General features: G+C 32.1%; 1 protein-coding gene across 2 annotated transcripts in view; it reads left to right on the forward strand.

Annotated features, from left to right (window-relative positions):
• shg (DE-cadherin) overlaps nt 1–20,447 on the forward strand; it is a 526,542-nt gene that overhangs the window by 471,163 nt on the left and 34,932 nt on the right. For both annotated transcript variants that reach the window (XM_088278247.1, XM_088278248.1), the window contains exons 8-13: nt 1,032–1,209; nt 1,719–2,211; nt 2,303–2,574; nt 2,668–2,946; nt 3,741–3,894; nt 18,678–18,865. In XM_088278247.1, the coding sequence (XP_088134373.1) occupies nt 1,032–1,209; nt 1,719–2,211; nt 2,303–2,574; nt 2,668–2,946; nt 3,741–3,894; nt 18,678–18,865 (1,564 nt within the window). The remainder of the gene's footprint in view (nt 1–1,031; nt 1,210–1,718; nt 2,212–2,302; nt 2,575–2,667; nt 2,947–3,740; nt 3,895–18,677; nt 18,866–20,447) is intronic.

A 20,447-nucleotide genomic window follows, 5' to 3' on the forward strand; every position in this document is an offset into this window, starting at 1 on the left:
ACAAATCACAAAGTTTATATTTTCATGTTCAACGAAGGTTTGATAGTCCCAAGAATCAACAATAAATATGGGAGTCGAACACTGCAATATATCGTTCCGAACATTTTTAATTTGTTGCCGACGGATGTTAGAGGTCAAAATAAAATATGGAACAAAGGCAAAATAAAGTAATGGGTAAATGATCAAGAGTTAATTTTATGAAATTTGTAAAATGTTTATATTCTTAGTTTTTTTCTCTTTTTTGTGTGTATTATTAGGTTAAAATCGTTATAAACAATAAAAAATGTATCAAAAAAGAACTCCACCGACAAGACACACAAGGTAGCTTGGTGGGTCTCTGCAAAAAAAAATGTTCCAATTATGTATAAATTGTGATTTAAATAAATGTACACAAATCCGCCTCCGTAGTGTAATGCAGCACGCTCTGCTACCGTTCTGTAGGTCCCGGGTTCGATTCCCAAGGGGGGTAAAATAAATATAAGTGATTTTTTCACTGTTCTATTAACTCAATATTACCCTGGTCTGGTACCTGAAGCGGAGGGCTTTTTTTGTTTTTTTTTAGATGGGAACTGCATTTATTGTTTACCTTGCTTATTATCTACAAGGTTTATAGATCATTTAGTGGATTTTTGTTTCTTCTAGCTAATTAAATATGTTTTTATTTAAATCTGTGTTGGGAACAGGAGGGATAATCTAGTGTGGGCCAAACAAGAACTTCTTAGGATTTGCTCATTGCTGGGAGGAAACAGCGTAAAACTCCTCAGGAGAAGGCGGATTGTTGATGTAATGTAAGGGTGTTAGAAGCGGAGAGCTGATCACCTTTCCTTCATGCGTAAACGATCAAGATAACACTGCGTTTATATGACGCAGTGCCCTATGCACCATTGGGGTGCGGATAAGGGTTTTATTGTATTATTTTATGTATTTATTTTTAATTTTAAAAAAATTCCGTATTCATGTACGGTAACTTTTCGTTAACAGCCGCCTCGTAATGAGAGACGTCACTAATCCATAATCCTTCTTATTTTTAGTTCAAACATCCCCGAGGAGAAAGAGCTGCTGTTTGAGTTAGTAACGGGGCAAACGGAGCAGACTAACAAGTGGAACAATTTCGTGATGGAGTCTGACGGGGACACTGCTTATATTAAGCTTGCAAATCATTTAGACTATGAGAAGATAACAGACTATACTCTCACTGTTAGAGTGCAGGTAAAAAAGAATTCTTAATGTTATATTACGTATGAATTATTTATGGATTTGTAAAATTCCATTTTAATTTATGTATTTTAAATCAAACACCGATTTTTTGAGTCTAGTAAGTTGTATTTTATTTTAATTTTTATGTGTTTTTTTTTTAAATAAAATACAACTTGTTGTTTAATTTTATACATATGTAAAATACAAGTGGTTTAGTTTTATAAAACTTTTTTCTGACTTCCGGTTTCGGATAATTATTCTTACTAAATTTAACTTTGAATCCACTTTTGAAAATATTCCCATTTTTCGTCTTTCTCTCTTTCAAAAAATATTTATTTTTTATTTTTATACAAATGTTCAATCGTAAAACTTTTATTTAAACGACCTGATGATGGAATAATTTTCCGAAACCGGTAGTCCGGTTTATAACACTGGCATTACACAAAGTGAACAGTGGACGATAAGGAGAGTGTTTTAACTTTGATTAATTTTGTTTCTTTAATCGCTAATTTTATTTGCAGAATAAATATAATTTAGCCGCCGAAACAATTGTCCAAATTGAAGTCGAAGATGTGAACGATAACATACCAGTATTCACAGAAGTCAGAACCGGTAGCGTTTTAGAAAATGAGCCACCCGGAACGCCCGTGATGCAAGTCAAAGCCATAGATGCTGACGGAACTTCGGCACATAACCAAGTAACCTACGAACTGGCTGACCACTTGGACTTGTTCACAATCGATTCGATAACAGGAAACATCACCACATTAGTTAAGTTCGACAGAGAAGAAAGAGACTTTTATAACGTTAAAGTAATAGCTAGTGATAATTCGCCTTCCGCTTTGATACCCGGAAAGCATAACATGGGTCAGCAGGTGTTTAGGATAGAAATTGCTGACACCAACGATAACAGTCCTAAATTCTCCCAAGAGACTTACATCGCAGACGCGATCGCTGAAGATGCCAACATCAATGCGTTAGTGACTGAAGTAATAGCCTTAGATAATGATACAGGTACGTTTTCGCTTCGTATTTTATCTTAAAATCCTCTTGCATATCTTCATTTGATTTGTGTTTTGTGTTCATATCTTAAATTTATTTTTAGCGTCTACTGTCAACTACAGTATCGTAGCTGGTAACACTTATGATGCCTTTGCTATAGCTAATTTGACTGGTATGATTCGTGTCAAAAATAAGCTCGACTACGAAAATCTAACGACGTATGCTTTGACTGTTCGTGCTTTTGATGGAATACACGAAGATTATGCACAGGTCATCATTAATATTGACAATGTGAACGATAATCCACCAGTTTTTACTGCTAACATAACTAAAGTTATAGCAGAGGAACAATTGTTCGATGGATGCATAGCTACGGTAAGTGATACTTTAATTTTCTCATTTCTGATTCTGAAATTCGCATGTGTTTTGTTTGTTTCATGGTGTTTATAATTTTGTTTTGCTTTCTAGGTAGAGGCATACGACCCTGATATAGCTGACAGAAATGCGCCCCAGAAAATTGTTTATTTTATCGTCAAACAAGATCAGCAAAAGCTCATGTCCATCGACAATGAAGGGTGCCTTCGACTCATAAAGCCACTTGATCGCGATCCTCCTACAGGATTCTCAACTTGGCAAGTCCTTATTGGAGCAGTGGACGAACAAGGAAGTGTCACCGGACTGAGATCTACTACGGAAGTGATAATTGAACTGACGGATATTAACGACAATGCTCCGTTCTTAACAAATGTAAGAAGGTTTTTTTAGTCCTAATTCTATCAAACATCTTGTTATATTTCATCATATTAAAACAAAAGAAGCAGTATAAAATTAAAGAAGCATGGAGTGTATGCCTTGACTTTTGGCGTTCCATCCCCCCTACCTACCCTTGTTGAGAAACGATATGATGGTAGTCGTAGTTGGATAATATTAAGTGTATTATATTAACATTTCTGGTGCAAATTTTGAAGATTTTCTCGAACGTTCGAATGCTGAACTTTTTCACTTTTATTTATACCGTACCATAGTCGTCAGTACAGACGACTACGGTACGGTATAAATCTTAAGGAAATAAGATGGAGATACAAAATACAAATACGTTTCTAAGTAACTTTATTGTTAACTTACAATAATTGCATTGTTTATTACTCATGCCTTTAACAAGGTAACTGGTGTTTTTGCCCTACAAAATTTCACTCAAGAATCACATGAACTCATGGTAACTTTAATCATAACTCTCAATTAGGAATAGGTTTTAAAACCTATTAAGTTGGATATATATTAAATAGTGACATCATAAGCGGTGCTGCACAAGCCGTAGCTAGATTTCATAGTCAGTTAGGCGTTAGGATATTCCAAAACTTAAAATAATTTAATAATTCCTGATGATGGATGGTGTGATCAAAAATTTAACACACATGCAAGAAGTCCTAACTATAATATATGCAGCATAGAAGCCCTTATAAATTGTAGTATTTTACTTGTTTCCTCTTTCCTGTCATAATATTTTGGAGGTATTTACTCAATATTTATGATTTTTTTAGGTAATGCCAGTCATCTGGTATGAAAATCAGGAGCCTGGACCAATAGTAAACCTTACAGCTAAGGATTACGATTCCAATATGAACGGCCCTCCCTTCACATTCGCTTTGGATGACAGCGCATCTCAAGACATCAGAAGAAAATTCTATATTAACGGTGAGTCAATTTGCCTTTGAAAATTGTTGTACATTATCGCTTTAAAAATTTCAAAAACAGGTTTTTACTTCAAATTGGATATTTTACAAATCAAATTGGACGTTTTACAGAACAAATTGGACAAAAAAGTTTGAATTTTATTAAATGTTTTCATATTAGTACTACATATACCGCTAGTGTGAATATCTGCCTACATTTTTTATTCTTGAGATTAGCAAGTGCGTTTGTCGTCAAATTGGTAAGCCTGCGCGGCGCGCTGTCATAGTCTGTGCGTGCGATGTGTACATACGTTTTCAGACAAGATTTTCAACACTACCATGAGTACTACTTTGAATAAACATACTTTTGAAAATTGGACGTAATATTGTTTTTAAAAAAAATGCTCATGATTCACAGAAGTATTGAAAATCTTGTCTGAAAATTTAGTATACATGCCACACAAAGAAGAAAACCAATATCTCAATCAATTACATCACCTTAATAAACAAATCCGTGAAATAAATCACAAAGTACATAAACCGAATGAAGTTTAATATTTAAAACGTAACTGGTGGCGTGTTCACGACCACATACGAGTTTATATTATCCACCGACTCTCCTTCTTGAAATTCTGAAAGATCTCCTCAAAGATTACTCAAAAGGGTCTTTGATAACATTAAAAATTTAGCGTGGTTTGTGATAGAGATGACAAATTCCACAATCTACCTTTTCACTTTGAAGGTAAAACTTGCGGCTATTATTGTCAAACTTGCTTTTCACAAACTTTGGCACAAAATGCTTCACCTGCCATCAAATTAACAGTTTTCCCAAATTAATTACATAATATTACATACTTTTGAATAGTATATCATACTATCTCACAATACTAGAACTCTCAAAAAGTTTATTGAAACTTCCTGGTGTTCATTAAATTAATTTAATTTAATTTATTAAACAATATTTAGCTAGCTACAAGTTGACTGGTAAGATTATGGGGAACTTATACTGTAACTATATAAATATATATATATATATATATATATATATATATATATATATATAATATATATATATATATATATATAAATATAAATATAAATATATATATATATATATATATATATATATATATATATATATATATATATATATATATATATATGTATATATATATATATATATATATATATATATATATATATATATATATATATATATATATATATATATATATATATATATATATATATATATATATATATAAATATATATATATATATATATATATATATATATATATATATATATATATATATATATATATATATATATATATATATATATATATGTATGTATATATATATATATATATATATATATATATATATATATATATATATATATATATATATATATATATATATATATATATATATATATATATATATATATAAATATATATATAAATATATATATATATATATATATATATATATATATATATATATATATAAATATATATATATATATATATATATATATATATATATATATATATATATATATATATATATATATATATATATATATATATATATATATATATATATATATTTATATATATATAAATATATATATATATATATATATATATATATATATATAAATATATATATATATATATATATATATATATATATATATATATATATATATATGTATATATACTATCATTTCCTTACTAGACCTAACAACTATTGGTAAAAAAAAATCGTTAAAAATTACGTAATTGTTCGTTGCATGTTTCGCGAAAAGGATATAGGCATCAAAATGTGCGGTTGAATAAATATTACACAGCGATTCAATTTGCTGAATTTTAAAACCCTTTAAGCGTGCGCAAATTGCACGCTGAAAACACAGTTTGCTGTATGTGAAAACTGAAAAGGCGAACAACAAAGTATAATGTTTGCTAAACCGTTAAGGAAATTTCAAAGAAAACGAAATAGATACTTCAGGAGCAGATTATAATTAACTGACAAATTTATAAGCATATGCTTTGGTTACCACAAAGGTAATATTTTTAAAGAACAAAATGGATAATTTGCTTTGTTTAATAATCAGTATACGCTATAGCCATCATCCCCCACATTATGTTCAAATATATTATACTGTTTAAAACACAATACGGTTCGGGGAAATGAACATTTTAATTAACAAGCATTTTCAAGTCAAAATACTAACACAACGCAACGCATGTGTACCAAAGTAAACGAAAATAATGAAGCAATTTAAAATCCCGAAATTTCAGGCTCTTTGATAATATATTGTACATAATAATACCCTCGCGGGACATTTTTTCAACCGCCTCACGTTGCTAGTACTGGTACCGCAGGCTTTCATTTCAAATTGAACGCACAAACCGAATTTGACGCCTTACAAATCAAATTGGACGTTTTACTAAAGAAATTGGATGTATTTAATAAAAAAATTCAAAGCAGTACAACATATACCGTCATTGCGAATATCTGCCGCATTACTTTTATTCTTAAGACTAGCAAGTGCGTTAGTCGTCAAGTTGGCAAGCCTGCGCGGCGCGCTGTCATGGTCATGGCGCTGTCTGTGTGCGCGGTGTGTCCTGAAGTTTTCAGATAAGATTTTCAATACTAGGTACTTTGATAAAACAACGATCCAAATCACAGTCGCTGCCGAGTAAAAATGCTAGTATTGAGTAATGTTACAGGCATGAGATTATGCTTCATGTTACAGTACAGTGTAATAACATATTCTGTAAAAAATTACATTTCTTGTTTTACTTCTGATTTCGAAGTTTTACAGCAACACGTGCCAAAGTACGGTTAGTTTTTAATAAAACATGTGCCCGATATTAATTTAGGATTTAAAACAGGTATTTGCAATTTTTTGTGTGCTTTATTTTTATGATTTCCTAATATAAAAGTACTTTTAGTACGGTACTAAGTAGGTACAGGGTGGCACAAAATTAATCACCTTGTCGGCAGATGTCATAATTTTTGCAAATGGCGTCGTACGTCAATCATAATTGTCAGTTGTAAAGTAGATACCTGCAGTATATAAACAGATTGATGAAACGGCCACAAATGTCCATCAACACTGACGTATATCATCTATTCCACTCAATAGAAAAAAATGTAAAGGTCCAAATAAAGATTTCCATCAATCAATTATTATTTTTTTATTTAGTAAGAAAGTTATTCAAAATCAAAATTGGATGATTAATTTTGCGCCACCCCAAATAAGTTTGTATACTGTAGCTGTCTACTTTACAAATGTCAAATATTATTGACGTACGACGCCATTTGCAATTAAAACATCTTTTGATAGAGTGATCATTTTTGCGCCGTCCTGTATACATTTTGCTTATCCAATAAATAATGAATATTGTGTTTTACAGAAAAGCTTTTTATCAATTAAAATAGGCTGAGCCGGCAGTCTCTGCGAGTTTGATGATGTTAATTAGGTCCCCAAATCTATTTGGAATATTAATTAAGCTTATATCAAAGCAAAAACACTAGTTCGTTTGACATCAGCGAAACGCTCGTAGGAGGCAAACATTATACGGAATTAAATTGTACAGTTCTGCGTATCTAGTTCAATTCTGAGAAAAGTAATCATCTGTGTAACTGAATTCGGATTTGAACGAATATATTTTTGACGATTTTATTAAGGGCTTTAAAATTGCTGGATTATTTATTTAAACACTCAATCCTCCATTTAAACGGTTTATTCTTTCCACGCAATACCGCGTAAAAAAAGTATACTAAAATAATAAATTTATCTTTTTTTCAAAGTATACTTAAATAAATAAAATACATATGGTGGGTAGGTTTTCTTGTGTGAAAATCAATTCTGGATATTAAACAAACATAAAAATTATTCAAAATTTTTATTGACATCTTATCTTAGATGAAGAAGAATATTTAAGTCTGCGTATTTCCAGGGCTTATAATCTGTCATAGGCTGGTTAAATGATTATTTTTTACAGACGTTCAACATTCACCATGATCTACCCATGATAAACAACTACACTACTTAAATTTTCCAATCTCCTTTTTTTTCGAATTGTTTCGTCTAGTTATGGCATTTTCAAACATTCGTTTAAAAATGCCATAACTAGGCAAAACAATTGTCAAAATATTAATTATATGTGTTTTTTTTTATAAAATACAACTTAGTAGACTCAAAAAATCTGTGTTTGATTTAAAAATGAATACATAAATTAAAATGGAGTTCTACAAATTAAACGCCAAATCAATAAATAATTATTGTCGCGATTTTATTTTACATATATTTATAATTCGATTCGAAACTTTATAAGTTTCATCGTCTAGTACCTAAACAATTTTTCGGCAATTCAATTAGTTTACTGGAAATTGCCTTAATCACATCACACGGTCGGACGCTGACGCACGAAAATGTGTACATATTTTAAGGGAAACTCCACATCTGAATATAATCTACATAATCGATCTAAATTAGAATTAATTTATTCGGTCGCATAATTAGAACTCCATCAAAAGTGAAAAAAAAAAAATATATATATATATATATATATACGAGACATTATGATATTCACCCTCCATTGTTGTGTAAATTACTAGCCGGAACTTGGCGTGACGGTGGTGCTTCGAGAACAACCCTAAAATACAACATTGATGACGAAACGTGTCGTGTCCAACGCACTACCTTTTGTTATTCGACCATAGCCTTCATGCGACCTCCCGTTTTTATTTTCCTTCTCATTTTCTTACCTCCTGGTATTGTTTCTGATTGAAATATGTCACCCTTTTCATCTTCTCTTGCGTTACGTAAAGGATTTTGTATTTATATAATAAAGTAGCCCTTGTAAAGGGTCATCACAATTTTATATAACATCTGGATACATTGATAATTTAATATAGATGAATAAGAATAAGTCTAGGTTTTTACAAAGCTTACGACCTATGTATTTCGTTAAGAAAACCTTGTATTTTTCAAAACATGAAAAATACAAGGTTTTCTTAACGAAATACTATCAACCACCCTATTTCCATAAACGTACGCAATACGCCCGAAGTTAACCCGTAAAATACCGGTAATACGTATTGCGTTCGCTCGGCAAGTCAGTACAAATAGAAGAAGAAAAATAAACAGATCCACAAAAACACGTTTGTGCAAAATCTACAACACAAAAAGAACACTCAAAATTTGATAATTTGCACGGGCGTCATGGTGTAGTTGGGTAAACTCTCGACTGCAAAGCTGGCGTCGCGGGTTCCGATCCCGCCAATCGCAACATAAATTGAAGAAATATTAATTTTCAATTGGTCTGGATGTTTGAAATGTGTTTTTCACATTTTTTCTTCCCTATCCTTACTATCCTACCTGCCGACAACCCTCTTAAAGAAGAGGTTTTCTTCTTCTTTTTGATGGCTTTTTACCCATCTTGGGTGTTATAGCCAACTTCTGCGGGTTAATCCTTTTTTAAAAAAACTACATTTTTTTTGTTAATACGTGTTTTGAAAAATTCTGTTACAATTTTAAAATGTTATATTCTAAACAATCAAATAAAAATAAAATATTATCTTAAGAAGTTTTGTTCCGTATAAACATTCAATTCAATGCAATTCAAAAACAGTTTTGTTCTGTAAAAACACACACCTATAATTCAAATAATTTGATATATGAATCGCCATAAAATAATATCGTTCATTTTAATTAACTGTTATGTATATTATTAATAAGATAATTTTTTCGTTCCCAGATCGTAGACATTTAATTTAATCTCCTTAAAACTTCCTCTTCTCTCTTAATAAGAAATTCTTTCTTTTCGTTTTAGTAATCTTAAATCCTCCGACGCGAACTTTTCCATCATTAGCTGTTTCAGGACTGACCAGAAATTCGCATTGTTACGTATAATTCAGGCAATTTGGATACCGTTTAAATTAATTGATGTACCTAGCCCCTAGTACCTCCCTTCCGCCGGCCAAAGTTACTTTTAGCTTTTTCAATTAAAACTTGGCCCACGATCGACCCCGTATTGTAACCTATATCTTTGGCAACTTTCGGATCAAGCTGGAATTGATCGCTGAAATATTACGCCTGACTCTTACACTGCGCAATTACATAGTAGAAATATAAGATTGTGTAGTATACATCCTTCACAAAATTACCTTTTACTGATATTGTGAAATATAAAGACAAATATACATACAACGTAATTGAATTCTACATTTTTTTGTTTCTGTCAATTTTCGCATACTTTGAAATGTGATTCAACGTACAGATTAATTACAGGTTAAACGATTATATTTAATGAGATTTTTTTACATAAATTGTATTTGAACTGTTTAGCCCTTTAAAATGACGGTATAAAAAAAACATATAACCTATTATCAACAACTAGCCTATGACAAGACTTCCATACTCTTCTTCATCTTTGTTGAAATATCAAAATATAAACATAAAGTAGGCTAGAATAATATTGTATTAAATTACAAATGGTTATGTAATACAATCAAGGAAAGTATATCTTTTACTAATTTTGTATTAAATTTGCGGAATAATATCATTATTTGCATATCGAAATAAAACTCTTGTATTGCTTTTTTTGAGTTTTATTAATGCATGGTAAACACGACATGTCCGCCTCCGTAGTGTAATGGTCAGCACGCTTGGCTACCGTTCTGGAGGTCCCGGGTTCGATTCCCAGGGGGGTTCAAATAAATACAAGTGATTTTTTCACTGTAATATTTATTAAATATTACCCTGGACTGGTACCTGAAGCGGAGGGCTGATCACCTTTCCTTCATGTGTAAACGATCAAGATAACACTGCGTTTCTATGAAGCAGTGCCCTATGTACCATTGGGGTGCGGATAAGGGTTTTATTTATTTTTATTTTCATAAACACGACAAGTTACTACAGATTTTTAAATGGTGACATCTCAACATAGACGAAGAAGAATATGGATGTCTTGTTATTTACAGGGCCCTGTAGATACCCAGAATTCCATATTTTGCTTCATTTATGTTGAGATGTCAAAATGTTGAAATAACCAGATTTATGAACAAGAATTCAGACACACCCTTAGTGTTGCAAACTTAAATATATTTGCCTTTTTTCCTGATGATAAATTCATCTGAGGTTCTTGATTCCAGTCGTTTTTACACAAATAAACTCAAAAGCGACATTTTACAAGTGTTTTATTTTTATATTTAGAGGGAAAAATGCATTGAACGTGAAAGCGAGCTAGAAATAAAATGGGCCAGCGATTTTTGAAAAGCACCAATGTCGTTTCCAATATAGAAACGTTAAGAAATAATGTACTTACGGCTGAAAGGGAATCCGAATTTAAAGGCGTTCGCGTTTAATCTGTCATCTGACGCCAGATTTATTTGCAAGCTAACTTATCCAGCATTCCTGACTGGGCGGGAAATACGGTATTTGCTCTTTCTGCGAGCATGTTAGGACTCTTGGTTCATATCCCTTAAGGTTCATCCACACTCTGCGGAACGGCAAAATCACGACCTATTTTTTTTTTACAATACAACATTCATTGAAGGTGTTAAATTTTGAGATCAAACATCTTAGATGTTTATTTGTGAAAGAACATGGAAATCTGAGCATCTCAGGGCTTACGACCTGGCATTTACTAGTCTTAAGTGATCACTTTATACACGTCATCAACCGTATCGTTCACCATTCTGCCCTTTATTGAACATCCATACTGCATTAATTTTTGTCAAGATGTATATATGCACTGTTGTTGGATTTATTTCATATGTTAATTGCAATTTTGATAGAATGAGAATTTTGAGATTTCTTTTGTATGTTAGTTGGTTCCTCAGATGATAATTTTTCTAAGTGTTATACATAGCTTACTCCAATTGAGCATAGGTAAGAATAATTTAGAATAAATTGACATAACTTTTTTAATGGGAGAGACAGCTTGAAAAGCTTAGTATTTTATGATATTTCTATTCGACCAGTTAATTATTGACAATATTCAGACATTAGATTATTCATTGGATCGTTCACATGTTCAATGCCGCTAATCTTGGAAACTACATACCTAATTGACTCCAGATTACCATATATTATACTAGATATATTACTTACCTAGCTTTATTATATTGATTTCTGTAGCATTGCCTTTGGCTGGAATAGAGTTATAAACGGATTCTATATGATGTAACCGTACGTCCACATCGACGATTGTTACTTTAAATTGTTCATATCATCAACGTTTGACGTCGGCGTATATCTGGACAAGAGGTATAAACGGATAACAAATTCTACATGATGAACCGCACGTCGACATCGACGATTAATCCTTGAAAGTTTTCATATCATCGGTTGACGTCGACGTTCTTTCACTGGATGAGAGTTTTAAACGGTTAGCAAATTCTACATGATAAACCGTACGGCAACATCCACGATTATTCCTTGAAATTTTTCGTATCATCAACGGTTGAAGTCGACGTTTTTTCTCTGGACAATAGGTATAAACGGATAACAAATTTACAACATTTTGAGTGTGTCCAAATACTTGTTCACATAATCTGGATTATCTCCAATTACACGAGTTATTAAAAAAAAATTATCTCATCAAAGATGAAGACGAATATGGTAGTCTGGTAAATGCTCAGACTTCCATATTCTTCATCTTTGATGAGATGTCAAAAAATAAATAATATGGATTAAAAATTCTGCATGATGTAACCGCACATCGACATCGACGATTGTTCCTTGATTTTTTCGTAGCATTAACGTTTGACGTCGACGTTCCTTCAACGATGTGAACCGGCCTTAATCCCGCGTTCTTCTACCAAGGAGGCGGGATTAGTCACTCCTCGACTATTACGTCGATCTACGCCGGGACGTTTTCTTCACTCTCCTCCGCGACCTTGAGTGCCATTTTCTTCGCGAATCGGTTTTGCAAAATTTGTAGCAACATTCCGCTCAGCTTCGTAATGGGAAACTTTGCATAAAGTTAGCAGTTATTTGCCGAAATGAAGTATTATTTATCGGGCCCAAATGAACTCACTCCGGGCCTTTCTGAGTTAATTAATGCGGTGTAACATAACGAATTTATTAATACAATACGTAAGTTCACCAATTTTATGTGAATCGATTTATTTTTAATTTAAGTTTGGCTTAGGAAATACCACTTAATTAAGTAAAACCGATTTATTTTTAATTAAAGTTTTAGTAAGTAAAACACAAATTAAAAATGGATTGATTTTATTACAAAGTGACTGCCGAATCAATTAATGAAAACATGAATCGATTAACTTCAATATACCAGATTTTGTACAAAACACATTGCCATTTTACAATTTATTCTTTAATTTAATTTTTTTGATTTGATGAATTGATTCGACAGTCAATTTGTAGTAATATAATCCATTTTTTTATTTGAATTTTACTCGGTAAATATTACTTTCATTATAACATAAAAATACATTGATTTTTAAACGATAAGATTTTATATTAAACTTTTCGCCATTTTACGATTATTTCCTTAATTTTATCTTTATATTGTAGAAATTGATTTGACAGTCAATTTGTGGTTATATTCATCCATTTTTAAATATTTTATTTGGATAATATTACTTTCTTTATAAAATAAAACTACTTTGTTTTTAACTAATTTTTATTGATACCGGTTTCGACAAGAACCTTGTCTTCATCAGGGTTAAACATGTACATGTACATGTTGATAATGTCCTCGCAAGGCGTAAGGTAAATTGTTTATTGTAACTGCAGACAGTTGGTAGAATTCCATATTGAATTGTAGTGTTATATATCCAAAATTAAACAAGGTTAATTGGATTGAATGCTACATTTATTTATGTTTATGTTAATATGTGACGCGTTTCGTCTTATTAAGACATTATCAAACACGTAAAGGTATCAAGGTAAATGGTATTGTTGGGTAATATATCCAAAATAAAACACGGTTTTTTGGATTGAATTGTACATTTATTTATGTATATATTAATACGTGACGGGTACTATATCCAAAATAAAATACGGTTTTTTGGATTGAACTCTACATTTATTTATGTATATATTAATATGTGACGCGTTTCGTCTTCATAGGACATTATCAAACACTCAATTATCAGTGTTTGATAATGTCCTAAGAAAACGAAACGCGTCACGTATTAATATATACATAAATAAATGTAGACTTCAATCCAAAAAACCGTGTTTAATTTTGGATATAGTACCCAACAATTCAATATGGAATTCTACCAACTGTCTGCAGTTACAATAAATAATGTAAATTGTGTTAAAAAAAAACACTTTAATTAATACATCGTGTAATTTTAGGTAGTAAATAATGAAAAAATAAAAAAATTTAGTGAAATTCTCCACTTGGGTTCATTGTGCCAAGAATTCTCATCTGCTAGTAGTGTCAATACTTTCCCATATTAAGTCTAAGTCCTTCGCCATACCCAGAGTGTTTGAAGTGGAATTAGCGAAGGAGGCTTCCCCGCATCCCCACTCATCCCTTCTGTGCCTCGACAACCACCCCTGGTTATAATAAATTTCGCGAAATGCGGCAGAACGTCCTATCTTATGAGATAGCGAGACGGTTATACATTACGAATAAATACTATTATATTTATATCGTCCTTTTATTAGAGGTTGTTTGTGAATATGTAATACCTACAGGTTGACCTTTGTATCTTGATTTATTTCTTTTTTTTATGAACGGGTTGTATATCGCAAATTATTTAAATATTTTATCCTTCGAAGAGAAATAGGCTGCTATATTTTTTTATTAAAACTTATGACAGAAATTGACATGCTTTATCAAATCATTATTTAGTGAATTACATTTAACAGTAGTACTCCAATGGTATTATGATTCAATTTGTTCAAATTTCATATTATTTTACACTAAGTTTTATTTAATTTGATGGTTAGGCATTCATTTTGAATTTAGATCAACCCTTAAAAATATTTTTTTTAACAGTTTGTAAGAGATATAACGTTAAATTTTGATCATGTAAGTAGGTACATATTTTTTTAAAGTGAAAACATTAAATTTATTTGTGAGGCACTTGAAAAGGAATTGTACTTTTAAAAATGTTTATAAAACGCAGTGTTACACAAACATACTCATCTTAACGAATCGAATCGACTTTACAATTGTTTTTATGTATTTTGTAACATTTTGATACATACTTTTACCTACATAATTGGAATCATGTTTGTATCACCTATGGCGACAAAGACGTTTTCGCCAATTCATCACATAAGTTTGTTGCACTTAAACCGTTTCTGCCGACTTAACTCGTCGGATTCGACGGTATAAATATAATTGTGTGAAAATTTTAACAGGTAGTGATAAAACGAGGAGCATACAACTTTCGGAAATTTGATGTTTCGTTAATTAAACTTCAGCGCGAGATCATCTCAATCAACCGTAATGTAATTTTGACACACTGATACTCGCATTAAATCTCGGCATGCGTGACTTACGACTCCCCCGCGAGGGATGAGAAATGATAGGGGTTGCTCGTACGAAGGTAGCCCCGCGGTCCTATGCCATAAAACATATACCCTCTCGACAGTGATGTAACATAATGCGCTATTAGTGATCGCTCTTATTACCCGCCATCTTCCCCTAGATCACGGACCGGTTAAACTTTCTTTTACAACTCTGTGAAAGTTTAACGATGGTTTACGTGCGACTTTAATTGGTCGGAACAGCCCTCGAATATATTTTTACCTGTTTGGTTTCGGCTCGGGAAATGTTTACTGTATTTTTTCCGAATTTGTGGGCTTTCACCGAAACGTGGTCCGTTTTCTAGAATTGGTTTACATGTAACGGTGATTACCTCTTCCGGGGTATAGCGTGATTTCTCTACCCGCTGATGTTCGACACAAATCGGCGTTACATTTATTTCCCCCGTAGTTGTAGAAATATACACAATATTTATTAAATAAAACGCGCCCCGTTTTTTGTGTTTATTTTTTCGAATAGAGACCGTGCGCTACAAAATGGCGTATCCTCTCACCTATTGAATTTCCGGAAACGTTGCGCGTAGTTTCTTTACAGATTACGGGGTCTTAATTTTAGCGCCGACATAACTCGCGCCTAATCTGCCAGTAAAACTTGGATGATATGCCTTTTTATTTCGGGAGAACAATCATATTTCCTGTTTGTATTTCGGGAAGATTGCGCCCCGAAGGGAAGGCCTTAAACATTTATTCTGATTTATAAGATCATTGAATGTAAGAGTGTAGTTTACCTCCCTCGAGCGCGAGATTATTTAGCTTGACCGAATTTCTCCCTCGGCAGCTCTGTATATCCCCGTCGTTATGATCAATGGATACTTCGTATTAAGTGCGGCATTAAAAGCATTAGACGTTATCAATCTTCCGGTTGTTTGTTTTACTACGATAATAATACGATGTACGCCGAATCTTTGATGTATTTTAGTGTGATTCTTAATCGTTAACGGCTGCATTTGTAGGGCTTTTAATAGGCTTCGGTAATTGTGCGTCTCGATAATAGCACTTCTCGTAAAGTTCCCGATAGCCCGAGGAAGTGTTGCGAGATTTGCGTTCTTCCCGGTGTAGATTTAGTGTGGAAACGTTTTTGTGTTCGGGAATAATGTTTCACGCTTTAATGGCGGCCGTAAAACATTATGTGCCGCCATTAGCTAATTAAATATTTATCGAGCAAAAGTAAAACGTGAAGTGAAGTATTTTCTATAAGCAGTTTTGCTCCGGATTCTAAAGGTTAATTAGATTACCGCTGTCTATCTCGGTTTTCTTATTTTTCACACTGTCAAGGTTCTCGCGTAATATTCTTAAGAGCACACACCCTGGAACTAATGACTTTTCATTATGATACGTTTTGTATTTGAAGGTAATTACTATTAAATTACAAATTTCCGTGCATTTTTGTCACCCTCCCTGTATTTTTAACAACGGATTCCCCCCGAAACGGTTCGTTCTAAGTATCGTTTCATTATTATAATGCGTCGCGACAATAAGTCCTTCATTACACGAATATCATCAAACAGAAGCGACTACGTAATTATGAGGCCGTTTTCTGCCTTCATTTTTCAGAATCAATTAAGTTAATGTGGATTTTTTGGACAACGATAGTGGAGACTTGCCAGGAAAGCCTTTACTGATGTCCGAATCTTGGAATCATCGTCTTTTTTTATCGCTTTCAGATTTGAGTGTTTCTTGCTTCGATACGAAGCGTGTTTTGCAAGTTTGGAAATGGCCATTTGTTTTTTATTTAATCGAGAAATTCAACAATGGGGAGTGTAATTGAAAAAAGGGCTTCGATATTTTGCTGCTGAATAAATCTGGCGACGACAAAAACACTCCCGCGTCCGTCGCGAACAATGAGCCGAGAAATGTTGTAAGAATTAGCGCCATTGAAAGTATAACACCGGCGACCGGGGTTCGTAAATAATGGCTCGAGCTTATGGAAATACGCCGCGAGGTATTCGACACTAGAAATTACGGCACTCTGTAGAAAATGGCAGTTGACACGCAAAACTTTTATATCCTTGCCTTGTTTCATTTCCGTTTGAACGTCATTAGATGGCGACCTTGTATTTTTTCAATGTTCCCCGAACTGGAGAGGAAGTGACTGGCTATCCGAATATTCCCGAACATTTCGGCTCTGAGACCTTATTCCGACATTGACTGCTTGCGCTGGTATCCACCCTGGTACTATTATTCACAATGTTGACACGTACTTGGAGCCGGACGAGCGAACCGGATTTTCCTCATCACGCTTAGTTGAATTCAAGAAAAGCACTGGCTGATAGATTTTATATTTATATATAGAGATCTAATTTCTTTTTAGGAGTAAGAACGTACTAATCTTCTTTATTTTTTATCTACTTTAAGTTTAAAGCAATTAAAATATTTGATTCCTGTACGTTACAAAATAAAAAATAAAAATTCTGGAATTACATGTTTTATGGACGAGTTAATATCTATACTTAAACATTTCTGATACATCCTGTATACGTGAAATATATATAGTTTTGAAATAAACTACTTAATATTACCATATTTTGTTTACGCGTTTGTGTAGAATTACTAACAACAACATGTAACCATTTTATTTTTATTTTATTAGTCTAATCTAAGCAAATAATAATCACATTAATTTATTTCAGTTGCGTTGACATTGATTAACTTACATTTTAATAAAATTGTTAACTTTTATTTGATTATACAAGACATTACGATGGCGATAATTGATAAAAAAACCTTTTTAACTATTAAATTTATAAATCTCATCATGTTTAATTTTACACAATATATATTTTGTACATTAAAAATATTGTTAACTTTGTGGTACGGTAATATAACACTCTCCTTATCATTCATCGTTCATTTTAAGTGGTATTACACAAAGCAAACGATGAATGGTAAGGAGAGTATTAGTATAATATATTACTGGAAGAGAAAAACAGGCAACAAAGATTTTAGTTGTGGAGGTCCTCAACAAGAGGTTACATTTCCAATATTGCACAAAAATTACTTTAAATGCAAGTCTGTTCTGTTTAATGTATTCTATCGAAATCTGTAAAAAACTAAAGTTGTGACAAAACGTGACCAATCCTTTGTGTTAAACCAATATGAAATCATTATATTGCACCAAGAATTTTACAAGCTAGAATTCCTGATTACTTAAAATCATTTATAATAGAAATGAAATGTTTTGGTGAGGACCTCCACAGTTTTAGTGTTTAACATACGATTTTATGATTATTGTTTTTGTTTCACAGGTAATACGTTGATGGCTCTGGAGAGGTTTGATCGGGAAGAAACCAAGGAATACTTCCTACCCATCGCGATCACAGATTCTGGATCACCTCGACTGACTGGAGTGTCCATTCTACACGTGGTTATCGGAGACAGGAACGACAATGCTATGTCAGAAGGACACAGCACTATATTTGTCTACAATTATATGGTAAGAAATATTCTATTAACAAATTATTAGCTAATTAATTTAACAAACAAAGAAACTACTCTATATATCTTGAATATTATTATTTATTACGTTTTTTACACTTACTTAGAAAATACATCTATTATATATTTTCAAATACGTATATATAATCTTAAAATATATATAATCTTTTAATATATATAATAATATATAATCTTTTTACTATACCACCTCTTAAAAAATTAGGTTGACATTATTACCATTAAGAAGGATAATAGCTAATTTAAATCATTTTGTGTAAAACATTTGAGATTTTTTTACTTGTATAAACCAGGCACAAACGATACCAGGTACAAATAATTAGTGTATAAATTTAGTCGTGAAATGGTTCTTTTGTCCGCCTCCGTAGTGTAATGGTCAGCACGCTCGGCTACCGTTCTGGAGATCCCGGGTTTGGTTCGGAGGGGGGGGTCAAATAAATATAAGTGATTTTTTTACTGTAATATTTATTCAATATTACCCTGGACTGGTACCTGAAGCGGAGGGCTGATCACCTTTCCTTCATGTGTAAACGATCAATATAACACTGCGGTTATATGACACAGTGCCCTATGCACCATTGGGGTGCGGATAAGGGTTTTATTATTGTTATTATTAATGGTGTCTTATCTGGGATTAAATTGATTGTTGTTTTGAGTAACAAAAAAATATGTATCCTTCAATCATAAGGTTAATTTTTGTTTATTAAAATCATTGTATATATGTCTCATATTAATCAATATTATATGTGTCTCAGACTAAGTATGTATAGTTTTGTATACGAAAAAAGTCTGAGCATTTCTGCGATCTGGCATTGGCTGGCTAAAGTGACCATATTTTTTTGTATATAATACGATGGATGCTTCGTGTCAGTTAAGATAAATGAATATTTATTTATTATCACCTATAGGGTGAACAATCAGTGTCTGAGAAAATATAATTAAAAATATTCAAATTCATTAAATTAATATATACACACATATATAGTCTCCCTTACAATTGATTTATTCCATGACAACACACGTCTCAGTTCTTTTCAAGTAACGTAAATTATCTTTGAGACAAACTACTATTTTTAGGTTTTTTCTTCTTCCTTTTTTTAACAATTCACTTTCGTCTTATTTCATTTTACTTTTCAATCATTTTCCGCGATCGCATGAACACTCTTATACCCTGAATGACTTTGTGTGCACTTGGTAACATTTCGTAAAATTTTAATGCAATCAGAAGGACGGACTCAATACAATCGACGTACCTAACAGTTGGCTATACGGATACGTAAGTATTGAACTTAAAATATATCCGAATTGATACATTGTATAACATGTATGTTTTTGAGAGTTCAGCCTTAAAATGAATGCAATATTTATTTTTACTTATATGATCAATTAATTTTCTTTTAAAAATTTCTTTTGATATCTGTACACATTCCTTTAAATTGAACCGTAAATAAGAGTGTCGTTAAGAGTAAGTACATAGAATATAATTGGATGTGCTCAGAACGAAATACAAACCCCCTCCCTTTCTACAGGTAAATCTGCACCCTCGCAGTGATTCTCCAATA

The sequence above is a fragment of the Brachycentrus maculatus genome, unplaced genomic scaffold, assembly GCF_059751285.1.
Source record: "Brachycentrus maculatus isolate JH-2025_06_01 unplaced genomic scaffold, ASM5975128v1 h1tg000055l, whole genome shotgun sequence".
Taxonomy (NCBI): domain Eukaryota; kingdom Metazoa; phylum Arthropoda; class Insecta; order Trichoptera; family Brachycentridae; genus Brachycentrus; species Brachycentrus maculatus.